The 27,269-nt window shown below is 34.9% G+C and overlaps 1 protein-coding gene across 14 annotated transcripts in view; it reads right to left on the bottom strand.

Annotated features, from left to right (window-relative positions):
- The window catches only part of DMD (dystrophin), a 1,243,922-nt gene that overhangs the window by 167,365 nt on the left and 1,049,288 nt on the right, over nt 1-27,269 (bottom strand). For 13 of the 14 annotated variants that reach the window (XM_065859822.2, XM_071812091.1, XM_065859817.2 and 10 more), the window contains 3 exons: nt 20,678-20,798; nt 19,744-20,012; nt 1,503-1,649 (listed from right to left, as the gene is read on the bottom strand). In XM_065859822.2, coding sequence (XP_065715894.1) covers nt 1,503-1,649; nt 19,744-20,012; nt 20,678-20,798 — 537 coding nt within the window. Of the gene's footprint in view, nt 1-1,502; nt 1,650-18,110; nt 19,160-19,743; nt 20,013-20,677; nt 20,799-27,269 lie in introns of those variants that run through there. The other variant, XM_071812115.1, reaches the window with a different exon arrangement.

The raw sequence follows: 27,269 nt of genomic DNA, 5'->3' as shown, positions 1-27,269 counted from the left end.
ATTTCTCTTATACATGGGATAAACTTTTTAGGAATACTCATTTTATCTTCCAGATTTCTGTTGATCTGCTTTAATAATATTACCTAAACTCTTCCCTGAGGATCTGGGAAAATCTGGATATTATGACCAAAGTCCTTGGACTAATGTTCTCTTACTTAAACTAGTACTCTCACTGCAAACTGTTGATTTAGGAAAATCCTGTTAATATTTGCATGAAGTGGTGATAAACTGGAGATATCAAAGAGCTGTGGGATTTCTTTTGGAGAAGCTATAAAGAAACAATAACATCTTACTGACTATTAGAGCTGACAGCACTATGATCTTTTATCTGTATGTAGGACAAGAGGGAATTGCTTCATTTTTGTCCATTGCTAATGTTTCGTTTTACAATGATGGCAAAACTCTTTATTACCCTCCATCCTGCTTATTTTTACAGTATATTAAGGTAAATACAATGACACCATTTCAAAATGTAAAGCAGTGGTATGGCAAAAAATAAAATAGTGAGCAAAATCCAGCACTTAATGAAGTAAATTTAATTGCAATTACCTTAATTTAACCATAGCATTACTCCCCTGCTGTGGAATCTACATTACCATATACCAGTGCATATATGCTTCCATATTCTCTCTCATGCATACTCTTCCTACAATTCTAAGCTAAGATACAGTGCATTTTGGAAAAACAATACATATCTGAAGTTTCTATCACAAGATAAGACAAAATAACCAAAATTCTAAGTGATACATATCTAAACAAAACAATCCAAATAATTTCTAAATTTTTCAGCATTTATAACTTATAGTCAACGTTCATCCTAATTTCATAGTATATCTTAATATTTTTCCTGCATTATATCTCAGTTTATAAAATCCCTTTCTTAACAGCTTTACTTGCCTAATCAAGTCCCTCTAATTACCTGAATTCATGTGATGCCTTGTAATTTCATAATTTATTCTACAGGTGTGACTTTAAATGTACTGCTGCACAGAATCATTAATCTGCTTATGAGGAGTTCATTTAAAAATGCTGCTCCTGACAATTATTTAAACAAAAGTAGAAGGAATGAAGCAGCAAAAGTGAAGTGTCTTATGTGAATGTTCCGTATACACCATAAAAATATCCATAAAACATGGATAACCCAGTTAAAAGGAATTATAACATGATATATTTGGCAGCAAGAATTTCTAAATATTAATAGTAAAAGGTGAATAATATTAATATTAAAAGGTAAATAAAATATTAAGCATTTTATATTTAACCATATGAAAAAATAGGTTAACCGATTTCTACTTGATAAAGTATTTGGAAGCATATGAAAATACAGCATCAGCTTTAACTCCTTTTCTCACAGAGGCACCATTACTGAAAGCCTGCTTCCTCTTTCATTCCTTAATACACCTTTGGTGCTGTTTCACAGAGAAAAAACAAGCTCACAGAAATAAAAAAAAAAAAAATTTACTTAAATGCAGCATAAAGAAAAAAAATCATAGGAAATGTACCTGTAGCACCTTCCACCTTGTGTTCAGATCTTCCACACAACTGAGGTTGTACTGGGAGAGCGGAATATCAGCGGGAGTGAACCGGTGAGCAAGCTCATTGACTTGATGCACCTTTTCCTTAAGTGGTACCATTTCTGCTCGATAAACCTGTGTGAATTAAATATAAATAAAGATAAGCACTAACTTCATTTGCTCTGCTACCAGCTGATTAGTAGTGTAAAAGTATTCCATGTGAAGCTGAAAGGAAGTAGTCTACTGGTCATTATACAGCTGACAGTCCTTTTATATAACTTCAAATGGACCCTACGTCTCAAGGGTAAGGCCCAGCATTTCAGATGGTGATGTAAAGTTGGAATCTTCATAGTGATTTTCAGCCATTTGAGCCAAATCTCTAACCAGCACACCCACTGGGTTGTGCACTGCAGAGCATACTTCTCTCCTGCCTTGTCCTTCATGTATGTGTAGCACGTGCTCCTCATGGTGGACAGGAGTGGTAAGCGCTTTTTAACACATGAAAATAGAGGAAGACTGCGGTTCCCAAACACGACAAATGAAAGAAGAGAAGCAATGATGCAATTATTACAGACCTCACTAAGGCCATGATCTTACCCTGAGAGTCTCGTGTGCTACAAATAAAAGGTTAGTAATGGGAAGTACAAACAAATAAACAAAAAACTTATTGCTATGAATCCCAAACTGGCCTACATGACTCATATTTCAGAAAAAATAAAATAACCTATCTTGAAAGATAACCTTTAAAACTATGCATAATTTCAGTAACGCATGTGAAAACCAGAAGCTGCTAGTTACAAGTTTCTTGGTTCTAAAAGCAACAACCTGATGATGATGCATCTGAGTATATTCAGATAAATTCAGGGCACCATGACTCTATCAAAGAGAGGAATATCTATGCAGGTTTTCCGCTGTTCCATATCTGTCTTTTCTAAGGAGACACTTATGAATCTTTAACATGATAAAATATGTCACAACGTAACAATGAGCTATTTCTAAGGGACAAATTCTGTCATCTTTCAGGAGCACTTTTTATTGCCATGTGATGTCTGCAGACAGACTTGCTATATTAATCTTGCTTTCTAGCTCCTTTCTCTCAGCATTTTTTAATACAGATCACACGTGGTCTGCATCACAGTTTAGATTATTAAACAACCTGAAATTATTGCCTACTAACCATCTCATCAACATGTGGTGCAAACAAGGTCAAAAAAAGCCCATCCAGTATCTCAGTGAACCTGAAGAGTAAATAGCATGAGAATGCCATGTTCTGCATTAAAGGTAAACATCATTGAAAAATTGTTCCTCAAATGTCTTTCGAAGTCAGACTTGCCTTCCACTAATTATGTTAAATTACCCGACAACACAAGGAGTTAGATTGTCTTACGTGGCATCCATGCACAGCGAATGACTCTAATAATAAATCTGTAAAATACACAATCAGAAGTGATGTGTGTTTTGTAAAGGAAAGCTCAGAGAATGATGCAAGCGCCACAATGTGAGAGAACAGGAACACATCAGTTCATGACACAACAATTCAATGTCACCAGTTTTATATCACTGGAACACAACTGACATTACTGGAGAAAGCAGCGTTTTACGGTGTAGTCTAGAGCAAGGTCTGTGATACAAAGAAAAGGAAAAGATCTCAGGTTTGGTTTTATCCCACAGAGTTATACATATGCTTAGCCTGATCATTTTAGGTAGTGATTGAGTTCAGAGAACAAACACCATGCTTTAAAAACAGACATTTGTCCCTGTAAGGTAAAGGCCTCAAAGGCTGAAGAGATATGAATACTGCTGTGTGAACACTTGACTTGCAAATAGTTATTTTACTGTGCTTTTTTCCTGTTATCTGCTACTTTCAGTGGCCCAAGGCACTCAAATGTGGCTCTGTGGCTTATACTTGCAATGATCAGCTCTGTTCCTCCACAGTAGCTTGGTTTCCAAGATGGGAGAACACCTCTCAGCTAGTGCTATGAATGCTCATGTTGTATATAAATATACATGTGGGTATATTTATAGGTATTGTTATATATAATAGAAAATAAAAATAATATATAATAAAAGTAAAAATTATACATCATAAATATATCTATATAAAATAAAAACACTAGTAGAATAAATGCAGATCAATAAATAGTAATGCAATTTAATAAACAGTATTAAGTTCAATATTTTCTATAATACTTGTCATCTGTAGAAGCAGAAATTCATAAATTCTACTGGATTGTGATTTTCATCAGTATAAGTGAAGTGTTTTACATAAATATCCTATACAAACTGATTATTAAAATTTTAAATAAGACTGATTCATTTTTCTATTTTTTCTTCTGCAGGAAAATACAATACATATCACAAGTTTATATCAGAAAATTTTAGAGAACTATATTGTTAGTAATTTAAAAACAAATGTAGATGGTGAGTAGTGTAACACTATCACAAGAAGACCTATTTTAACCAATTAAATTGCTCAGGATGTAAATGACTTCTCAGTGTGAACAGCTACAGGAGAAACAGCCCCAAATTATCTTCACTATAACTGTCCATAAGCAAGAAAGGATTTCAATGGTGTGTGATACTGTAGGTGGTAGATTGGATTTTAAATGATCCGTACAGTCTTATTAGAAAATATTTCAAAATGCCTTGGAAAATTAATAAGAATTCTGTAAGACACATACAATAGACACTCTAACCAGCCAAATATTAAAAGTCTAGAACACACAGTGACCCTAATCAATCCGATGAAAAGTTCATCTTGCCCAGTCCATTGTCTGATAGTGGCCAACACAACTGCTTAGGGAAGCAGGTAAGGGAAAGCACCAGCTTCCCTGCCCCTAGCTGTGCTTTTCTAGCTCAGCAATTCGGGTCTTAGAGAAATACAGCCAGAAGCTGTATTTCTATGTCAATCAGATCTTATGGATTCATCTTCTCTGAAATTACCTACTTTATTTTTGAACTAACATAGGCTTTCACCATTCACAATACCCTATAGAAAGTTCAGCATTAATATTTATCTTAAAGAACCACGCCCTTTCTGCTTTTTTTTTTAAACCTATTGCTTAAGACTGTCCCTAATTCTTAGTTCACGAAAGATCAGCCTTTCTTAATGGACTTTGTGCTGTTGCAGATTCTACAAATGCCCCGTCGTATTTCTTCTTTCTTCCTTGTTTAAGACACAAAGACTGAGATATATTTGATTAAATGTGGCTAGCTGAAAGGTATTTACATCTAAACAGGTGCCATATGGTTCCTTTATATTCAACCAGCAGTTGAACATAAGGTAAGAGTTTACTATAGGATGGCATGAATTGTATTCTGAATTGCAACTGAATGGAGTAGATTTTCATTGACCATATTGGGAGCCTCAGCAACAAGCTCATATGCGGACAGCTACCTGGCAGATATGAAATTACAGAAGACAAACCTCATTCCTATTCCATTTATTCTGTCCTTGTACGGTAGCTATTATCTTTTTTAGACTGGTGATCCAAAACACTGCCTAGGATAGACACAATATGGATACAGCAAGGACTTATGCCATGGCATCATGTTATTTTCTGCTTTTTCAGTAATTCCTAGCACTTCATTCAGCTTTCTGAGCAGTTCTGAATATTGATGTGATGTTTTCAGAGGACTGTCTGTTATGATTCCAAAATCTCTTTCACGAGTGCTAAAGGAATGTTTAAAAGGGCTAAATGAGAGCTCATTACTGTGCATGTAAAGTTGGGACAGGTTTTTCCACATGCTTTTCTTGAGATTTATCAGCAGTTGATTTCATCTGCCATCACTTTGCTTCCAGTCAGTACTGTGAGGTTTTTCTATAGCTGTTTGCAATCTGTCTTCATCTGAAGTACTCTGAATAGGCTTGTATCATCAAGAGGATGTGCCACTGCATTATTAATTTTCCTTTCCTGCTCATTTATGTACATGCTGGACAGAGTAGACCTCCTGGAACACAAGAAATAATAATCTCCTTCATTGGGAAAAGTGACCTCTGCCTTTTGTTTTCCATCTTTTACAGGAAATAACCAGATAATTGGTTAGTTATCCACATGAAGACCTTCTCTGTTATCCCACAGGAACTTAGTTTCTTTGCTGAAAGGCCTTCTTAAAATCCTAGTGGAACACCAAAATGGCCTATAGCCCCTTATCGACATTGTTATGTCTCCTTTGAGGCACACTAGGAGATGTAAGACACATCTACTTTTAAAAAAGCTACATACTATTTTAAAACTATCACTACATTTGCCCCTTTCCATTCCTCATAAAAAGCTAATTTTAAACAAGGATATTGTGTTAATAGTTTTCGCTATTTTATACTTCCATTAGAGTTGTTGACCAAATAGTCATCTGGTTCTGGTGATTTTACACTCTTAAACATGATGATTTGTTATATGTATTTTTACCTCAAGTAGCTTTCTTTACCCACTCCACCTTTCTAGGTCTTATAAGAGTCCATTTTGACAATATGGATTTTTCTTTTCAGTTTCCAATGTAGTGTCTCCATGGTGTCTTCACATATTTTGCCCTTTCGGCTCCATTTCAGCAGGCTTCCTCCCTTGCATGTAGTTTCCTTTCTCAAAACTGAACATTGTTGTGGTGGACTTTTTGGGTTATTTTTTTGTCCCTGCAGAGATGCTGACCTTTAGTTCATAATGATATCTATTATGATAGTAATGTTTTGAACTTCTACTGCTCAGTACCAAGCCAAATCTCTTCCTTACTGGTTATCCTCTTGTTTTTTCCTAACATTACATATTTTCTGTTTTTCAAAACCGAAAGAATTTTAGACTAGTGTATGTAATTGCAGATTACTTTTGTACATATTTTAGAATATGCAGGCTAGCCCCTCCTACCCTTCCCCCCAGTTATTTGCAGGTCCTTTTTTGCATGTTTTACACAAAATCTGCTTGTGCTTTGGGTTTCCTGTTATAAGGTAGTAAAAGCCACCATACAGCCCTCATTTCTTTCCAGAACACCAACTCTATTAATGAAAACTTTATGATTGTTTAGGGTTTTTATTTTAAGATTTCATAAGCCATACTGGCCCGCCTTCCTTCCTTCCTTCCTTCCTTCCTTCCTTCCTTCCTTCCTTCCTTCCTTCCTTCCTTCCTTCCTTCCTTCCTTCCTTCCTTCCTTCCTTCCTTCCTTCCTTCCTTCCTTCCTTCCTTCCTTCCTTCCTTCCTTCCTTCCTCTTTAATATCGAAAAGCACTGACTTACTCTTTGGAAGGCCGCCCAACCTTCAGAAGAGAGATAAAAAAAGTCTAGGTCTTTATATTTAAAGATTTTGGTTCCATGAAATCTGAAAGGAAATTCATGAATCCTTTGAGTGGAAGAGTAAATAAATAGTAAACGAGCTTATTTCAATAATAATAGACATCTTATATACTTTACTAGCTTCAGGAAGTTTCCATGGCAAAATTCATAAAATTCAGGAAAAGGATTCAGGAATGAACATTGACTTTGCAATGCACATTTTCCATTTCTCAACCCCTCTCTCCCTCAACTGTGTGTGCAACAGCTCACTAACAAGTTGAACACAATTTTGGAATCCAACCAAAAATTAATCCAATTGCCTGCAACTTCTGGCCCACTGGAATTAACGGAGTAGTGTGACTAAATCCCACTATGCCACTTAAAAAATACACCCTGAAGAGGAAGTGTACTCTCAGCACAGTACTTGTTCCCTATGCACAGAAAAAAAACAAAATACAGTCTGGTTTTCATTTATTGTTTGCTACTGTGAAATACCAGTGGGTCATTCAAATTGCTTTTTACTATTACTGTGTGTATTCTTACTGATCCCAACACCTACTATATATGTTTAGATGTAGTCCAGAACAGACAACCTCTGTACCTTGTCAGTAACAAATCGCAATTATGCAGCTATACTGAAAGCAAGAAATCATCGCTTAGCACTGATTAAAGAAAAACAACTTCATGCACATACTGAGTTTTATATACACCTCAGTAGTACTGAGACTGAATTTAGGTGTGTCTTAAAAATTGTATTAAATAAACAGATACCATCTAATAATTACTTTTTTTTTTTTTTTTTTTTTTGCAATTGCTACACAATTTTTCAGTTCAAAAGTGTACCTGGAGATGTTTTCAAGGATTAGCTGCTCCATCACATTCCCAGGGATTGAGGTAAGCCTGACTGACCTACAGTTCCCTGGGGTCCTCCTTCCTGCCCTTCTTGAAGATGAGAATGACACTCGCTCTCTTCCAGGATTCAGGAATCTCGGCCAGTTGCCATGAACTTTTGAAAACAAATGAGAGTGGCCTCACAATAGCATCTGCCAATTCATTCAACACTTGTGGCTGCACCCCATCAGGACTTATGTATGTCCAGAGTTATGAGCATTTCTGACACTTAATGTGAAGCAGATTTCGAGAAAGGGCCACCTGTGCCCACAGAGAAAGTCTGTGAGTGGCACTTATACAGGGTGGTTGCCTCATGCCAGCCTCGCATTTTCTTGAAGAATTCCCTCTTATAGAAAAGTATCCCACTAGCTTAGGTCTACGTTAAACATCAGTTCTCAAAACCAGGGAAAGAGACAGAAAAGGGCATCTGTCATCATGATGAAAATATGAGAGAAGGAGAAAAGTTCTGCTGTGTCAGATGAATTTGCTTGTGGGGTGTTTTTATACCAAGAGCAGCTGCAGCTAAATCAGAGCAGGATCGATTAGCACAATAAAGTGTGTGGCCGTCCTACACCTGGGCAGCAGCAGGTTCCCAGTGCTGGTCAGTCAGTGCACAGTCGCCTTAGTGTCCAAGGGTGAAAAGTATTCAGGGGCCAGAGTGTATCTTTGGGTTTTATATGTAAAACTGTACAAGGTGGAACAAACTGACATATTCTACCCAGGACAGTTTAACATTCTCCACATTTTTCATTCAAACTGAGCCAGTTTCTTCTCTGATGGGTTTAGTGTGTTCTGATTCAAGTTTCATTGAAACCTGGGATTGTCAGCTGCTAGCTCAGTATGCTACACTTAGCTTCCTTTTAAACTCACACTGTATTTTTATTTGATTCTAGTGCTCCTGGGGACAGGCAGCATTGAAACAAAATGGATTTTAGCTGATTTGATTTTCCATCCTATATATTTTTATAAACTCAGAGATGACCAAGCAAGAATGCACGAGAGTAGAATATAAATCTTCTTCTGGGATAAAAATAGTTGAAATAGAAGACACCAGAGGAGACAGAAAATCAAATACTCTTTAAATCCTATGCCATTCTGAATTCTGTATTTCTGAATCTGATAAAATGTTTTATTTTTCAAAAGTTATTTTCTGTAATTTGGAAGACTAACTCAGTATTTCTTTAAAAATAAGAATATTAAAATTTGAATAGAACAAAATAAAAATGAACTAATGCCAGGTGTGTTATTTTCTGAACTTTCAAGGGAAAAAGCTATGCTTTGTAGAGATGTTATATTTAGGAATATAATATCTAACTATTAGGATGTCTAATATAATAAACAGAAGCACACTAATAAAAAGATGCGCATATACTGAAACATATATCACTTTGTTACTAAGAAATCTTTTTCTTTTTTTTTTTTAAATCAAGAGCCGATATGCAGTTTTATCGTCCCTGAACAGATACAACCTGTGCTACTGTCTTGCCATTTATTATGAAATTATATTCTCCTCCACAGAAGAGGAAAAGTAAATGAGGAAATTTAGCTTGTAATTCACTCTTCTAGAACAACTATAATCATGACATGGCAGAGCCCATCACTGCTGAATTGTTCATAAAGTGTTCTGCACCATTTTTTCCACGTAAACAGTTACTCAGTTATTTTGCAACCAAGAAGCCAATCTGGCAATCAAGAGATGAAGTGCCTAGGAACTGTAAGTAACCTGAAGCATTTCAAAGTAATCTGAAAGTCTAATACACACTGCAGAAAGGACACAGAAAATCTAGAGGAATTTTTACAAAGGAAAATTTTTCTTTAGTATCGTTTTATTCAGCATTACTAAAGCTAAAAACACTTGAAAAAATATATATGCTTAGGTGTGGAGCCTCAGCCAAACCTGTTTTAAAACCATTAATAACACATTATCTATATTAGCTAACTTGTGAATAATATATAGTATATATATAAACATAAAAGCTTGAATAACCTGTGTTCCTTACCAAAAACATTTTCAGGTAAATCTCTATTGTGTTGTAAGGAAGCATGGTGTTTTAAAGGCAATTGTAGTATTTCAGTGACAATTAAAAAAAAAAAAAAAAAAGCAAGCAGTTTAAACCAGAAAGATTACAACAGCTGTATCATGGTATTATGAAACACCTCAAGCTTCCAAATATCAGCAGGCAGACCCTGTAGCTCAGAAGGAAAAATATGGATTCCTTGCATGGCCATATAAAAGTTTAGCTTAGACACTACTAAGACATAGATTGCATTCTGACACTCAACCAACCTTAAGACAATTCAGACAAGAAGCTTCATAAACTCCTGCTGTCTTTTGTAACAAAAAGCCTATACAGATTTTTATTTTAGTTTAAAATAAATCTTTATTTTCTCCTCTCCCCAGCCTGAAAGATCATGACTTTAAATGTACCAGGTAAATATTTCATATTTAACCTCGTAAAGTTGAAAATTACTACCTCTAGCAGGGGGATCGAAGATTTTCATAGATCTTAAGGCCAAAAGAAGTTATTGCAGTCTATTCAGTCTCTAACCTCCAGAAGAATTCAGATCAGATAGACTGTTCAAATGTTTTGCTAAAATTGCCATCTTCCGATTCTTGAATTAACATCGTAGTTCCCATCTTCATCTTTTCACTACCACTGTACGATGTATGAGAAGTGGGTGTGCATGAAACTCCAAGTCAAAATCTTGAGATGGAAATTTCTAGATTTCTTGCATCTAGGAAAAACATCCTTCAACAATGCCAGACAAAGGAATTCAGTTCTAACAGTAGATTTTAGTAGAACATAAGTGAGAATAATTTACTTTTAAAGCTAACTTAGGAAGAAAGAATACTAAAATAAAATGCTGAAAACGAGACAGTTAAATAAAACTTAAAATATGAAGCATGTTTATGGTTTTTATAAGAGCACCAGACACAGGCTGGGACATCATGGCAGGAGCAGTGCCCACCTTGCCCGGCATTTGGGCTGAAACCCTACCGGGTGCCAGGTTGCTCTGCCACAGCTTGAAGGAGCGCAGGCTGCAGTGCTGGGAGATGAGCAACTGTGGCTCCTGCTGAAACTGATGAAAAATGTCATTCTTCATCCTCTGGATAGTCAAACCCAACTAAAATAAAACAGGTAAAAGCTAAAGAGAATAAAAATAATTTGAGTGCCATTGCTGTCTGGACAAATTAGCCTCACTGATTCAATTGCCCTATTCGTAAATTGTGGATAATATGACTTCTATTGCAGCGTCAGAAAGAAGCTGAGAAGATTAAATCATACTATCTGGAACATGAAAAGCACTATAAAAGTGCTAAGTAGTAATTATAAGGTTTTATTATGGGTTAACCTTGGACCAAAAAAAAAAAAAAAAAAAAGCAAGAAAACAATTAGGGTTTAAATATATGAAGATTAAAATGAGAAAAGTATAGCTCAATGGGTCACTGATAAACATCCCAGTCAATTTAACATTCATTGCACTCCCTCCTTCAAGCAGTCCCTAAATAATTACTGTGTACCAGCATATGAGCTTGATAAATTGATTTTATTTTGTTCATTGATTTTGCCCATGTCAGAGTAACATTATCATTCCAGAATCTGCACACTTGATAGGTACAACACCAAAATAAATTCCCAGGAATAGGAGAGTCAATGTTTTAAGAAAAGATCTCATTAAAAACATAATACTGTCAGACTTCTCTTAATGGAAAAAATTGCCTGCTCACAGAAAGCAGACATTAAAATTCATTTCTAGTACTCCTTCTCGCTTTTCCCTCCTCTTCTGTCTCACTGAACATACATGGCTCTGGTTATACCTTCCCTTCTGGTATGTCCTTTTGCTTTCTGTAGAAATGTTTCAATAGCAGACTATATATAGCAGGTCAAATTCCTGTTATAAATACTTTTTGGGTATATTTCTTCTTCCTTTAGCCACCCAACTCTCTGAGCCACACTCACTTAGCAAAGCCTGAATAAAATGGTCCCACAGTAAAAAGAAAAGTGTTACATGGTATTTTTTTTCCCCTTGGGTAAATATTTACATTTCCAGGCTATTAGAGAAAGAAGACCTTTGAATGGAATCACAACAGTTCAAAAGCATCTTTGATTTAGTGTCATGTTAATACTTATCATCAGACTAATATCTGTATGTGCTGTTTATATGGCAAACTTAAAAAGCCATGCTAAATGCTAAAGTCTCTGCAATAACCATGCCACTTGGATACTTAAACATTAATCTTTAATTCTCCTTCTAAAAGCTCAAGTCCCATTCTTATTTCTGATAAACTGATAAAGAGCAATCTCTTAAGAATGTTCTGGTCTGACCTCAATTCTGAACTTCAGAGACATAAAACGACAGACAAGTCTTTATACATGTATTACTCAGCTCTCTCAGCAGGCTATCAGAAGCCAAGATCAGAGATTACCCATACTTAAAAAGTCAAATTTTGCCTGCAGATGTGCATGTTGAGCTCCCATTGAAATCAGCAGGGTGAGTTCATAAAAGGGAAAAATTTGGCTCCAAATGAAATCTGTTGATCTAATAATAACATGTTCTACCAAACTGGGTTGGAGGTAGAAAAGATTTCCACTTCTTACTGGTCACCTTTTTTCCTGCTTTGAGTTCAGAAATTTTTCTGCACTTTCTGTTAGGGAAAGGTTAACAGTATTATTTAGCCCAAAGGTCCTTCACCTATGAAAAAATAGTTAATCTGTTCCATTAATAATTGTGTTAACACAGTTAACAGAAATGTGATGCAAATCAGGTGAAATCTAATGCAACTCCTTCCCAGGTGCTGGTTCTTTAGCAAAATGGCCTACAAGAGGCTGTTTCTCACACCAGTAGTGATTCTCAAAAAGGTCAACTAAAGAATATTAATTTCTTGTTTGTTCTGTGTTAGTAAAGTGACATTAATATTTCTGTATCTGATATGCTACTGTTTCTGAATAAGTAGTACGGTACAGAGCAGTCTGAATTTTATAAGACTAAGATTTCACTTCTTTGCCTGCTCATCACTTTCTTATTATTCCTATGTAAAAAGGACTCATCTCTCCCTTAAAGTAGGTAGCTTGATACAGACAAAAACCACTATGTAATCTAGTCTGCATAAAACACTCACTATAATTAAATTGGTAGCATCCAAATACAAGATCAGAAATGTATAGCTTATTTCAACAGCAGTCAGCAGAGGGAATGACAGTTCACTTCAGGTATTTAAAATGGGCTTAGGTCTGGGCTATTGCCATAGTTACTGCCATAACAAACTCTCCAATCTTATGGGACTGATTACATAGCAATGACACAAAATTAAATTTGTAGCAGTTGCAAATACATTACTATTACATGTTAAACAACCACTTGTGAATATATTTATTTTAATGTGAGAAAATAAATCGAATCATAGGCTGTTAAAATGAGACTACAAGACCACAGGACACAACGGAGTGCCTTTCATCTCCTACAAGCTAAGCAGCATAGCAGAAGTAGCTTCCACTAGTACAACTATGTGATGAAGCTCTCCATGGTTTTTAGTTCAATTTCATATTTAAAACAAACTTAGAAAACTAAACTTGCCTCCAACAGTGACAACCAAACAACTCTGTTGTATAGAACTACATTTTAAAAAAGGTAAAATCTATATACCAGGCTATACAACCAAGTAAGGAATGTAGTTAGTGGAAGCATCTTTGATGTTTTACAACATCCTGAAAGTTGACCTATTAACAAATTCAACAAACTTCAACTATTGTTTTTATCACATCAAACACCGCAAAGTTTTAAATTCACAAACATATTATATATAATAAGGACATCTGTAGGATATCAGTGTTCCAGTGAATTTAAATAAGATTTTGGTTTATTTTACAATAAAGTTTTTTATGTCCTGATATACTCTACTGATGTTGTAGTTTATATTGGCATTAAAAGAGTTGCTGAAGCCTTTTTGCAATTTTGTAAGTTCTATTTTATTTAAAACCTTTAAGTCCTCTAGAATGCCATTAGATCATGTCCTCCGTTTCTATTATCTTACTAAGAACAATCTCTAGTCTACAAACATTTCATACATACAAAAGCTGTTTATAGAGATAATCTTTAATTTTCTTAGTGATGATATTTTGGCTTTTGGAAAGCTGGTGAATGAATTAGGACGAAATGGCTATTCTGTATGAATTAGTATTTGAAAATCAGAGAGTCCAGCACAGAACTTATTAAGTGGCTTACTGAAGAGAACAGGACAAGTTAATTCAGATCGATTACAGACTTCGGTGGTGACAGCTGACTACAAATTAAATTGAAAAAAATGTATATGCATTTCAATATAGTCTAAAAAGATACCACAATTGTTGCGTGATTCTGTGACAGAATTACATATGTATGAAATGCTAAACTTGAGAAGCATTTGTAACAGTAATTACTTCGAGTGTACTCTAAAGAAAATGTTAATATTTCCATCTCCTACACTGCAGACAAATACTAATAGTTTACTATGCAGCTGTCAAACAATGGATGCTATTGTCTCTTAATTGTACAAACAATTTAAAAATACTTAATCAAATCTTACTTTATGCTCTAAAATTCTGTATATTGAATGCTTTAGTATTTTTGATGTTTTTCAACTAAGAATAATAGGAAGTATAGCTTTAGTGGGTAGTAATGCTTTCAAATGGTCAAAATACATCCTAGTCTATGAGTACTGAAACTGCTGAAGCGATACTTTAGGACCACTTATTTCTGTAGGCTCGCCTGTTGCAAATTCTGCTAAATAGAATTTTTTTCCTCAAATTTCTGTAACAGCAGTGAAACCAAACAGTGTTGCACATGAAAAAAAAAGTGATTACACGTGGTAGGAATTTGAAGAAAAAGGGAAGATCTCCAGGTAATGTGAAAAAATAACAAAAGTGGAACAAAAGTAAGTTTGTTCAGAATACCAGCCAACTTCACTTACTTCCAAACATCAGTGATTTGCTGCTGATATAAATTCAGACCTCCATAGGAAAAATACTTTTTTGTTTGCTTGTTTGTTTGTTTTTTTAAGGAATATAGACTCTATCAGTAAAGAAGGTAATTAAAAAGAACTCAAAAGTCGCTGTATGTGTAATGTCATTTTACTTTACAGATTGGACTGCATGAACTCTACTAGCTCAACTTAACATATAGCTTAATTTTATAGTGGCAAACAATTAACAGGTGCATAGGCATCACACTACTATCTGACCAAAATTTGCTGATCCAGTACTGCTGTTGATATCCAGTTGTTTGGAAATTCTGGTTATTCAATGCATCTTCCAGATAATTATTTCTCACATAGTTTGTATGGGTCTATTTAAAACTGATCTCTTCATGTCTGGTGTACATCTCCACTGCTAGGAAAGACCATTGTCTTGTTTTTAGGTGTCATTCATTAATTTTCCTGTATATGACTTCTACTCAACATTCTTTCTTCAGGAAGGATAGAAAATTATCAATTACGTAAGCATTCAAAACAATTTTGGGAGATTTTTTTCTATGAATGAGAACACAAATTAGAAATTCAGCAAGTGATTTTGCTCTCAGAATATCCATTGTAGGCAGCTGTCAGCACAGTTCCCTCATAATAGCACTGTAAGAATCCACTTTTCTGAAATACCTCTTTTCAGCACAGCAGTAGCTGAACAGGATCAAAATGAAGTACAGAAAAATGTAAAAGGCTTGGGATTTTTTTGTTTGTCTGTTTTTGTTTTGGTTTGGGTTGTTTTTTTTTGTTTTGTTTTTGTTTTTGTTTTATTTTGTTTGTTTGTTTGTTTTAAATGAACTCCCTATGCTCATTCATTGTCCAGTAACTGAGGTTGCTGATTTTGTATAAGTGTTTGTAATAATATAGTATTTTAACCTTGCCAAATCTATTCCTTTTCTTTCTATGGCCACATATGAACACAACTGAAATTCAGCTAATTATCTTGAGGGGTTGTCTTACTTTTTGTCTCATCTAGAGAATAAATTACTAGGGACAAAAGGACTGAGTGCAGACAGAAAGTCATTTTGGAGTAGATGATGAGCAGATCATTTCTGATCTCTGCATAATTGCACACTGTTCAGTTTACAAATTAGAAAGAAGTTTCAGGTTGACACTTTCGAGTAAACATTTGTCAGTCACATGCAATTGGCTAAAACTGTCAATTATGCTGAAGAATCTGCAATAAACAGTGTATAATTCAGGCCTGACATCCCTAAACAAAAGGGTTACTTATGCACTACTCATGTGAATTTCTCATTGCCTTTTGTTTCACAATTTTGTAGAAAATGAATAGTAGAAATTGTAATAAAATTGTAATAGGCTATGGCAAAATAATTTAAAAGGATACTTACAGCCTTTGTGAATACACTTGTTACATTAAAAGCCATATTCTATATGCAAAGTTCATAGTCTTGCCATGTAACTACACTATTCATAACTGTAAAAATGAATCTGCAAAAACAACAAGCAGTTCTTAAGAAGCAAGACCCAGACTTTGGTGAAAACTGCTCATGGGAAAATACAAGACACATGTCACTAAATTCTATTGCGCTTTTTACAGTGAACAATCTTCATATTGAGTCAAGGTGTCCTCTTTATGTGACACCAAAGGAAAATAAATAATTCTATAATAGAGTGGAGTTAATTGAAAATAAGGCTACATGATTCAGCTTTTATTTGGTAAGTGTTCTTGAGGTACATAATTCTATTTTGAACTAGAGAAACCACAGACACTACTGCCTGATTTTGATTTTTTAAAAATTTATTTTGCAGCGGTTAAAAAAAAATCAGAAAGGAGTTATACCCCCATGGAGTTCAGGGGTTCTGCTGTTACTTCTAGTGTCGTATATGACAGAAAATTAAAGCAGTTATATGCCACTAGTGATTAGTAGAATATCACTGGGATGAGAAAGTGCTTTGCATTGTGCTCTCATAAGTATCAGAGCTGAACAACCTTTAGTAATGGATAAACCACACTGTTAAAATTGCCTTCACAGTCACAAAATTCTGTTCACAACATCCTAAAATAGTGGCCTCTAGTTAAAAAAAATACTTTTTCAGAGTGTAAAAGTATCAAAATCTAAAACTTCCTATGGGTTAATTCGTAACAATATTTTTCAACAGATGTCTACATACAATAAAACAGCGAGGAGGTATCAGCACGACAAGTAATGGCTGTTGCACCCCAGCAGTACAACCCTTATCAAATTTTGGGCTGATATAGAGCAAAGGAGAGTCTTTTGGGGAGAGAGGAAAGGTGCTTCTGCTGCCAGTTCCTGGAATGGGTCTTTAAATGCAATACCAGGCAGATGAGGCATAGAAATTGCATACCAGGAAGAGCTTATAATAAAAAAAAATCCTGTGGTGGTCTCATGCAACCGTAAGTGTTCCATGCATTCTGATGAAAAAGATTAAATCTTGTTAGTGATTGCAAGAAAGCAATCAAAATGATCAGCCAATGGATATCAGGGGACTTCTAATAGATTAGTTAGGGCTTGAAGTGAGTTTAAGACAATTAAGTGACAGTTTGTATTTTAACAGACAAAAAGCTACGCTTGGAAGACAGAGAGAGAAAGAATGTGTGTTGTTAGGAAACTAGGTTATATCTCAGTCTGCAGATAAGATCACTCATATGAGAGAAGATAAAAGGGAAAATAAGAGAGGACAGCAGAGAAGTATGAAGAATATTTTGATTATAGATCATCTGTAGTCTAGATTGTGTTCTTTGGGGTAGGTCTGTGAAACCATTTCTCTCTTGTCCTCAGAGTCAGAGATGAATACCAATTAGTACCTTAATACAGATCAAGGATCTGTAATAATAATCCATTAATACTGATCAAGGATCAGATATTTTGTGTGAGTTCAATGTTACACCACGACCTTAAGAGCTCCAGCAACTATAACTAAATAGAACAGTGAAAAATGACACTGGGTAAGCTCATTCCCTAGGAAGTTATTCATCAGCTTAGGTTTGGGAAGGCTACTTTGTTCCTGATTAGGAGACGGATTTGAAAGAAATGCAATGACATGTGGCAAATATTTTGAAGAGCTGCTCAGAAGGCTGATAATATAATTCATAAAGAAAAAGCTTTTTAAGGATTTACAGGCTCTATTTTAGAGTGACATAAACTATTGGTCTTGATTTACAATCTCTCTAAAATATTAATAAATTTCACTGTAGGAAAAAAAAATGAATGTCATAAATACAAATACCTGAGGTAAAAATGTACAAAACCTAAAAACACATAGTTTTATGTAGGTCTTCAAATTGCAGACACAACTGTAGCTTTCTTGGTATTTATTAATTTTACAAACATACTTACATTGCTTAGTTAGTACATGCATGTTTCTGCAGTATCTATGCTGGAACAACATTTTGTTAGAGCACTACATATATTTTAGGCAGTACATTTTGGAAAAATTATTGTACTACTCGCATAGCTAATATTCAGCTTTTGGCCTGTTGTGCTCTTATATTACTTAAGCTAATTATGGTCACTTAGAAGATGTTGAAAATATTGCCGTGTGTGCATCTAGCAGACTATAATGGCCATATATGAAATGAAATATTATAGCTCATAAGGATATGAATATCTTCTGTATGTTTTTCATTTACCATTTAGCCAATATTCTTATGGTACGATCTTATGATATTCATAAATCTTTCAAGTAAACATGGTACAAATGAGATAAAAACCAGGGGGTAGGTGGTAGCATCCAGCTAAATCTTGAAACAGAGTCTTGGTGCATGTCTGGCCTGCATATTGAGATGTCAGAAGGAATAAACAGACATCTACCTATTGATAATACCTTTGGATTTTCATAAGTGTTAAGATATCTATCATGGCTATTATTAGACTTTCATTACGTTCTCTAGGAGGGATTTTATTTTCTTTTAAAACTGTAACAGGATTCAGCACTGTAATTATGGAATCAACAGTTATCTTCACAGTTTTAGAATTAAGTGACTTGCTTTGTTTTCCATTAATATCAGGGATTCAGTGTTTCTGTTCAGAATATATTTTTCTAAATCACAAAAAAAAATCCACAACTATAATAGAAGGCACTATCTATAAATACATCTCTTCAATGATTCTTCTGTTCACCTACAAATTTAAAAGAAGACAAAAAAATTTTGCAGCTAACTGTTCATCAGCTAGCAAGTACTTAATTTGTGTTATATAATGTTTGTACAGGACACTCATTAAATTTTCTGTGTGATTAAAACTCATGGACTTTTTTTTTTATAAACTACATTTGATTTTTAAAGGCATTTTTTTTTCTTTCCATTAGTCATTCTATTTCCTCTTCCTTAGATCCTAATGTTCTACTAGAGAAAACAACAGTCAGCTGAGGTCTCTTTCAAAATGACTGATGATTCCCATTTATGCGAATGGAACAGAGGTACTTTGTTCTTATCAAAATGGCAACTGCCTCTATTGTGCTCTGGCTGAAGGATCCCTGTGGTGTTTATAAAGTCTGGCCATGGCAGTTTTGCTGAAAGAGAACAAGTCCTTATGAGTTTCATTAAGCAATGAGTTTAAGAAACAAACCTTGAAAACAGATAAGCATTCAGTTACATAAAATAATGGAAGTTTTTGGGGGGTTGTTTTTACTTTTTAACTATCTCAAGTTATGAGGCCTAGTTATCAAATAAGATAGCAAATACCACAATCATGACAAAACAAGAAACTAATATACTTCAAAATCTTTAAATTCTGCTCTACCAGTATAGAAACAATTATGTACTCATCATACTTACAAAAGTATAATAAAGAACAGCATTAATTTTCTATACTTTTATCATATTTTCTTGTAACTATTCAGTTTTGCTTTCTTTACTGTTAACTGCATCTCCTGCTTTTTATGCATGTCAGTGATGTACATTCTCAAGGTTGATTTGATTCCATTTTAATTTCAGATATGATAGAACTCTTTATGTGTAGATTATTATTTTGGGTTTTTTTTTTTTTTTTTTTTAATATAAATCACTATGTTACAAAGTTGTCAGTTTCTCCTTTTGAGAGATAATTCCAAGCCAATTATTTTATACTGAGAAATACTGATATACTGACACATACCTTGACTTTCTCTAAGTGATCCTGCAGAGAGTCAATTAGCAGATCCCCCACCGGCTGCCAGGATCCCTTGAACAATTCAGCCTGGCGTAGTTTCAGGTCCAGTTCATCCATTGCCTCTTGAAGGCCCTGCAGTCTTTCAAGAGCATCATCTATCTTCTTTTGCCAATCAGCAGACTGTAGATTCAGCTTATCCCACTCAGTTCTGACCTCATCTGCTTGCCTTTGGAGAAGTTTAGTGACATTGTGGGCCCTTTCCTCAGGTGACAGCTCTAAATGTGAAAATCAAGAGGCTTTTAAGACATATTCTGTCTTAGAAGAAAAATAATTGCTATCTGGTTAAGTTCAAAGCTCAGTAAGAAACTATTCTTAACTAAAGAAATTTATTTTATTAATGCATTCTCATTTGAAAACCTTTTAACAAATTTAAATATTGCCACCATATAGATCACTAAACTATGTGTTTAAGTACATAAAGGCATTTTTAAAAATGCAAGGTGTAGCTAAAAATTCATCAGCTGTGACCTGATTCAGCAAAATAGTTCTGCAGATACATAAATATTAAACATTGTGAATCTTTTACTGCAATTGAGAGGATTTGGGAGCTTCTGTAGTACTGAAACTACAAGTTGGATTTGAAGTTAAATTGCAGCTTTCAGATCTCAAACGGGCCTATAGTTATAGAAAGGTCCTGAAGGTTTAAAGCCAGTTTCAAAATCTGCTTATAAATATGCATGTCTATTTAGTGCCATAGTGTTCAGAAGGATTTCTAAGGGTTTCTTTCATCTATATTTTTAGCTTAGTTCATGAGTACTGACATTCAGCTTGAAGTGTAAAAAGAATGCTTTCAGAGTGGCTGGCAGAATTTATTTAATCATCACTGATCATCACTGATCTTTCCAGCTATGTGCCATTACCCTGCTCTTTCTTCAATTACCTCTTGGTTCTGGGTAGAGTTTTTCCAGTCCCTCCACAGGCTGCTCTGCTAAGAAGATTCGCACAGTCTCCAGCGCACTCCTGATAACAGGTTCTTTTGTTTTCAGCTCCCTCTGGAAAGTCTGAGAGACAAAACAAAATTATTGTAAGTGGATATATAATGAAATGCTGAGCGTTAGCCTTTATTTTCATCAATTTAAGTGCAAAATTTCCAACAACAACTTTCATGTGCCTATTACAAGTAACTAAAAAAAAAAAAAATTAGTGTAAAAGAGATAATCAGCTTTTGCTTAACCTGAAATCACATTGTATTCAAAGGAGCAAATGTACTGCCAGCATGCTGCAAAGTACCCAATGTTGCTGATCAAATTTTCACTGCAAGAGGGATCCCTTTTGTTGATTAACATCAGAGGAAACTCGAAAATGCAGCTGCAAGGGGCAAGGCTTCAACTGGCTCTGTATTGGACCACACCAGCCTAGCTAATGGTTCTTGAAAGCAAGGTTTACTAGAATGCAAGAGAAAATCCAATATATCTCACAGTTACCACTTTGCTACTGGTCTTGGCAACTGTTATATCACTAGGAAAAACAAAAAAGGACCTATGGATATTTCACATGTTAACCCATAACAATTAGTAACATAAAAAATTCCAACGTATTAAATCGTAATACTCTGTTGCAGTAGTGAAGTAGATGCATCTCTTCCAAAATTATATGAACTGAGATTTTGGCAACGCGGAATCAAGGCCAAAATGAAAATTCAGAAATACAATCTAACCTTGCTGTAGGCATGCATGAGTAAAAATTAAAGGGCAGAAAGCAGTCCTTATGAAATAATTATTTCCTAGTTGCTTTAATCAGTATTTATCATATTTTTCCGTATCTTTATGTTTAACATTGTTCAGTGGCATTCTGCTTCTTTTCAGATCAACTGTATTTCTCCCCTTCATCTATCCTTTCCTGTCATTACTTTCGGCACCCGTCTCATTTCTGGCCTATTCTTCCTCTTTCCTATTTGCATTTTTCTTCCTTCAGCATAAGCTCCTTTTACTACGTCTCTTCTATTATCTCATTTTTAAATGAACATGAGTAAGATTCTTAAGGTTTGTATTTGAAGTTTTGGGAGGCTACTGAAAGGATACATATCTCATGTTCCTGTTGTTGTTATTGTTCACTTTGATTTTGTTGTTGTTGTTGAAGAGAATTTAAGATTCCATTAATCTGAATCCATATGCTCACCGCACAAAAATACAGAAGAAACCTGGCCTGTGGGTCACATATTGCACTGGGTCTTTTACATATTATATCAAATTTATCTAAATGGTCCTTACCACTGTTTTATTTCAACATTTTCTTCTCTGTTTATGAAACAATATTGAATGCATACTGTTTCCAAGTAGCACGGGTGTAAAATATGCAGATAATTATAGTGCAGTGTAGCACAGAACACAATACTGCCAAAAGGAGAGCCGTATGCCGTGAGTGGAAAGCTAATATTTTACTCCAGGGATTAGAAAATTCTTTTTACAACAAGCATTATATAGGCTTCTTACATAATAAATTCACTTATTCATTTAAAGTAAATATTCAACAAAATTTGAGTTTCTATGCAAACTAATGAAAGATTATAAATTCAATATTAAAAAGTTCATTACAGCTTGAATTATATTTGATATGAAATGCTCTGTATGGGAAATGCCTAACAGAACCAATAATGAGAATCACAGCTGCAGTTTATAACAAGAGCACTCACAGGTAAAAATTCCTAATACATTTCAGGAAAGTAAACTTAAGGAAATTAGTACATTATTCTGTTATAAATACTTATATAAACTTTTAATTAAGTGGCCAATAAGTGACCATAAGGTTTGTAATTGTGAATCAGCAAAGTGTGCTTTCCTGAAGGAAATAACGAAGTAAAAAATGTTAATTCTGTGTCCCGGACATGAGAGGGACTGGGATCCTTTCACAGAGTGCATCTGCTGTCATAAGGGAATCTGTTGTTTGATTAATACCTGTGATAATTATTTTAAACATAGATGTTGACCCATAAGAACCAACACTGATTTTCACAAATAGAGTACTGTATATTAACAAGTAAGATACTATTGGACATTGCTCTGCATGAAAACTGTGTGGGATTAGTCCAGGGTTAAAAATCTTTAACTCAGACATTTTCAGATTTAGAAGTTTTTACAATTCATAGTTGACTCTTGCATGAAGTGCAATGGAAAGAGGAACTATAATAAGCTTTTTTCATGCCTCCAAATGAGGAAAATCTGGTCCTTTAATTAGCCTTAGTGCTCACCTCACGTTACACCACTCTGTTGCACTAGAGTGTGGCAGGTCTGCAGCTCAAGTAAGCCAGCAGGTAACATAACTTAAAATGGTCCTCCCTGGACCGTGAGCTTTGCTCTCATGTGGTAGTGTCATCAGTGACATCAGCAGTCTTATTGGTTTTTAAACATTACAATTGTGTAACAGTTTAAAGATAGAGTATGCTTTACAAACGTCTCCAAAGACAAAGTATTTCTCAGAATTGTCTATGCCCAAAACCAAAGAGAGGCGGCACCTGCACAAAGGTCTGTTGTGCCTACACACACCAAGAACAGGAAGGAGTCACGGGTACTCCAGGGGAACACAGAAATACGCCAACTTACAGGACATTTAAAAGCCAGAAATGCCTTTGAGCTATGTACTTGGGAACGAGTAGTACTGCTGTGCTGGAGTGCTGCGGCTGTAGTCAGGTTGACCCCAGCTATGTGCATGTACAAACAACGAGAAAGACACAAAATACCTTCTTCCAGCTTGTACTACTTTTGCATAAAACCATACCAATCAAATACACCGAGTGGCGTTTTATCTCCAAAAGAGGGTTAAAGCCACATTCCTCCAATATCTCTTGTGCAACAGAACAAAGATAGCACCATCAGATATGCATACTCATCCCATAAAATGTGTGAGCAAGAGTTGCCTTTGCCTTCTCAACTCAAAATAATAGAGAAATTATAATGGGAACTTTATGACTTTGTATATTTTGTATTTAATCACAAATAGAGTCTCTTTCCCTTTTATTAAAGGAAAACAGTAAACCAATGTGCTAAACGTTTTCTCCTTGAGCTTTTCCCTTCTGGATGTTGGAGCTGGTGAATGTGATTATAGTCTGTAAATCCTGAATTTTAGAATAGTACACAGTATGGTGTTCAGATGTATTTACAGTTTTTGTTGCCTTCCCTAGTTTTGATCTGCAGACTTCTACCGAGTTAAAATACATTTCAGTGTAAGAAATGTAAAGAACGAAAAAACATGAGACTGAAGCTGTAGCATAGAACAGCATTAAAAATAATGAAAGCTCATTTCATACTATCCTATTCCAAAAAATGTTTTTTCTGTATGAAGATAAAGCCATATTTTCTGAGTAAAGTTTTGTTGTGAAATATGGACATACTACCAATAAAAATAATAAGTAGCAATAAATGATATTTTCTCACCTTTTTTTGGGGAAAAATATATCTATCTAGAGCCATGACAAATACATCTTTATAATAAGCAGACCATCATTGAAAGCAGAATTAGCCTAAATGAATGTCTAATTTACAGCTAATGATTTCAGGCTAATTTCATTGAATTCCTTAACATCTTCACACTTTGTGGTGACTGTAGAGGAAATCGAACATGCATAATGTATGACCTGACAAAACAACAAGTAAACTACTTTATTTAAGCATCTCTATTTGTCATCAACACTACAGCAGTAATGGTATTCTGTCCACTACTTTAATAATACATATATTGATCAGCTTATCTCAGACCTCCGCTATTCCCTCATCAGTGTCCTTAAATCTCTTCAGATGGAAAAACACAGATTACTTAAATTGAAAGATGAAAATATAATGAGAAGAGAATTATACTACTAAAACTAATATTACTCTCTGTTAATAGAAAAGCAGATATTTTTTGTTTTTAATGAATTTCAATGAGAAAGACTACAATTAAATTGATTCAAGATGTTTCCCAACCAGAATGCTTTTTAAAAATGGGTTTTGACCTCAATTTAAAAAAGTAGATATCAACTGTGCTACTAGAAAAGATTAGTGTGTTGAAGCAGAAATTGTACTCCTTCTTACACCCTGTTGCTATGTGTTTCATGTGAAAAGGTTTCCAGGGATTGTTCATAATTAACTTCTATATCTATTAATGCTTTTTATGCTATTAATACAATCATTACAAAGAAGATGTGGCAGCTCTTGAAAGAATGAAAGGAAAAACAGGCTGTCTGCATGATGCCTAAGTTACTTAACTGAGATCAACAGTAACATGTACACAGTTATTAATACAATTTCAATTCAACATTATTATGAAACTTAGTAAAGCAAACTGTGAGATAATTAAATAATGTTTTAATGAAGAGCACTATTTTTTATCATTGATTAACCACCGCTCACTCTGCCCTCCCCCCTCCATTCTGAAAATTTGGCATATACACAATTTCTTCTGATGCCAAAAATCAACAAAATGACCCACTATATGTATAAGTTCAAAGAAATAGTGGTTATGTGGGTGTATTTGGGATAAATTCCAAATTGCCTTGTCTAAAAAGCACCTCACATTTATAATGCAACAGTGATTTTGACTGCATGGATATCTCTTTTCTCAGTTGAGTTCAAGCTCTCCTCTGGCATAGGTTCAAGTATTTGAAATTTTCATCTGAATCCTACTCTTAAAATTTTTAAAGCAGATTTTGGCAACTAAGAGCATTCTAATGGTAAGAACTACCTTCTTTCCATCTCTGCTATGAAGGTCTGAGGTATTCCAGTTTATCTTCTAAGCGATGGAGAGGTCAAATATGTTTGTTTTTCTTTAAATTACATCCTTAAGGGAAATGAATTAGGGAAATGAATTAGGGAAATAAAATCAGCTTGTAGCACTGCTTTAGAAAAAGGATTCAGGCATAAAATTATGCTTGCTTTCATCATGTCATTGCTCAGTGGCAATCAGTTAAACTGCTTATAAAAAATGTCCCCTGCTGAGGCTTTTTCTCTTCTCCCGTGAAGAACTCTACCTGGGTTCATTTCTGGTTTTACCTGGCAAAAACAATTCTTCACAGAAGGAAAGACATTGCACTGACATAGGAAGACTGAAGCTGGAAGTTTGGGTCATTGGAAAGATTGGTCAGATCAGGTAGAGATTTAGCTTGTTTACGGAAGACTTATTTCCAGAACTGACATTCAGGAGAACAAAGTGAACAATCAGCAGATTCTTTTTCTTAAGACCAAAATTCAACTACTCTACTTTCATGTCCCACATGCAGAGAGCTGAGTTTTGTTCTTATGCAGGGGCCAAAACTCTCAGAAAAACACAGCTTCCCAGTACTGTGCTCCAGTTTTAAGCTAGATACTTCTACACTTGTGGTGCAAGCCGTTTTAGAAGCATGTTCTTATGTTCAGAAATGAGCTAACCTGTTCACTCAGACACAGCCTTTTATGTCTGCTTCTCTAAAAGAAACTTTTAGAGCAACAGAAACTCCATAGTGCCCAGAGAAAAAAATACAGTAGAAGAACTCCAAGCAGCAAATATAGATTTTGTCAAAGACAACCTGAATTTGACAAGAGTTCCACATGGATAGTTTTTCCCTCTCTCTCTGCAAGAGATCTTTGAAGAGCAGATAGTGTAACATAATATCAACTATTATGTTTTGTTCTTTTATTCCACAAGGAACTGGAATACCTATAACTAGAAAGGCCTCACATTAAACTATGGAAGTGCTACAGAAAAAGAAAAGGAAATAAGCCATATTTCTAAAAGGAACCAAAATGTTCTAGTTTTGATACTAGACATGATGACCAAAGATTTGTGTCTGTATGTACCTGCATGAGGCTGAGAAGATAAACAAAAGGAGAAGTGAGGAGATTTATTTTGTAAAGTCATTTGCACCTATTCATGGTACCTTATTTTTATGCAACACTTCTCAAACCTAAGTTTTAAACACTTCAGCTGATTGCTGAGTGACAGAGAGATCACTTAGTCCATCACTGAAGTCTTGCCACCTTCATAATGAGTTCTGGGAAACATTCAAATAGCTCATAGAAATATATACAATATTAACATTTTATAAAAAGTAATTTATCTAGATGAAAAAAAAATCTTTGATCTAGAAGTAAAGGTTATGTTTGCAAATACTCAAATATTATTCAAATAACAAAAGCTTTTTGGAACACTTCCACATAAATCCTTCTCTAAGTCTTGCTTTGGCTTAGGAGTTTTCTTTCAATGAAAGGTTTGAGTTAATGTCAGACTGAGTTAAAGCAACATCTATATTGTTTCTTTCATCCTGGTGTTCTGGATGGGCTTTAAAACTACTTTATGGAAGTTGCTACAAGCATCTGGCTAGGACAGACCTCAAGCATTTAATACATCTTAACTTTCATAGGGGGAAAGGTAAAAAGGGATGGTGATGCTCTGTAATGTCATGGATATTTTAGCCTACTGTTTCTGTGATAATGCTGGAAGTCCCAAGCAAAGATTTGTGAGAAAGACACATCCTACACATCACCTCTCCAGAAGAAAGGACTAGGAAATATGACCAAGCTGTC

This window comes from Patagioenas fasciata, chromosome 1, assembly GCF_037038585.1.
Source record: "Patagioenas fasciata isolate bPatFas1 chromosome 1, bPatFas1.hap1, whole genome shotgun sequence".
Lineage (NCBI taxonomy): Eukaryota > Metazoa > Chordata > Aves > Columbiformes > Columbidae > Patagioenas > Patagioenas fasciata.
Note: the sequence above shows the minus strand (reverse complement) of the source record. Positions and strands in the feature narration are given on the sequence as shown.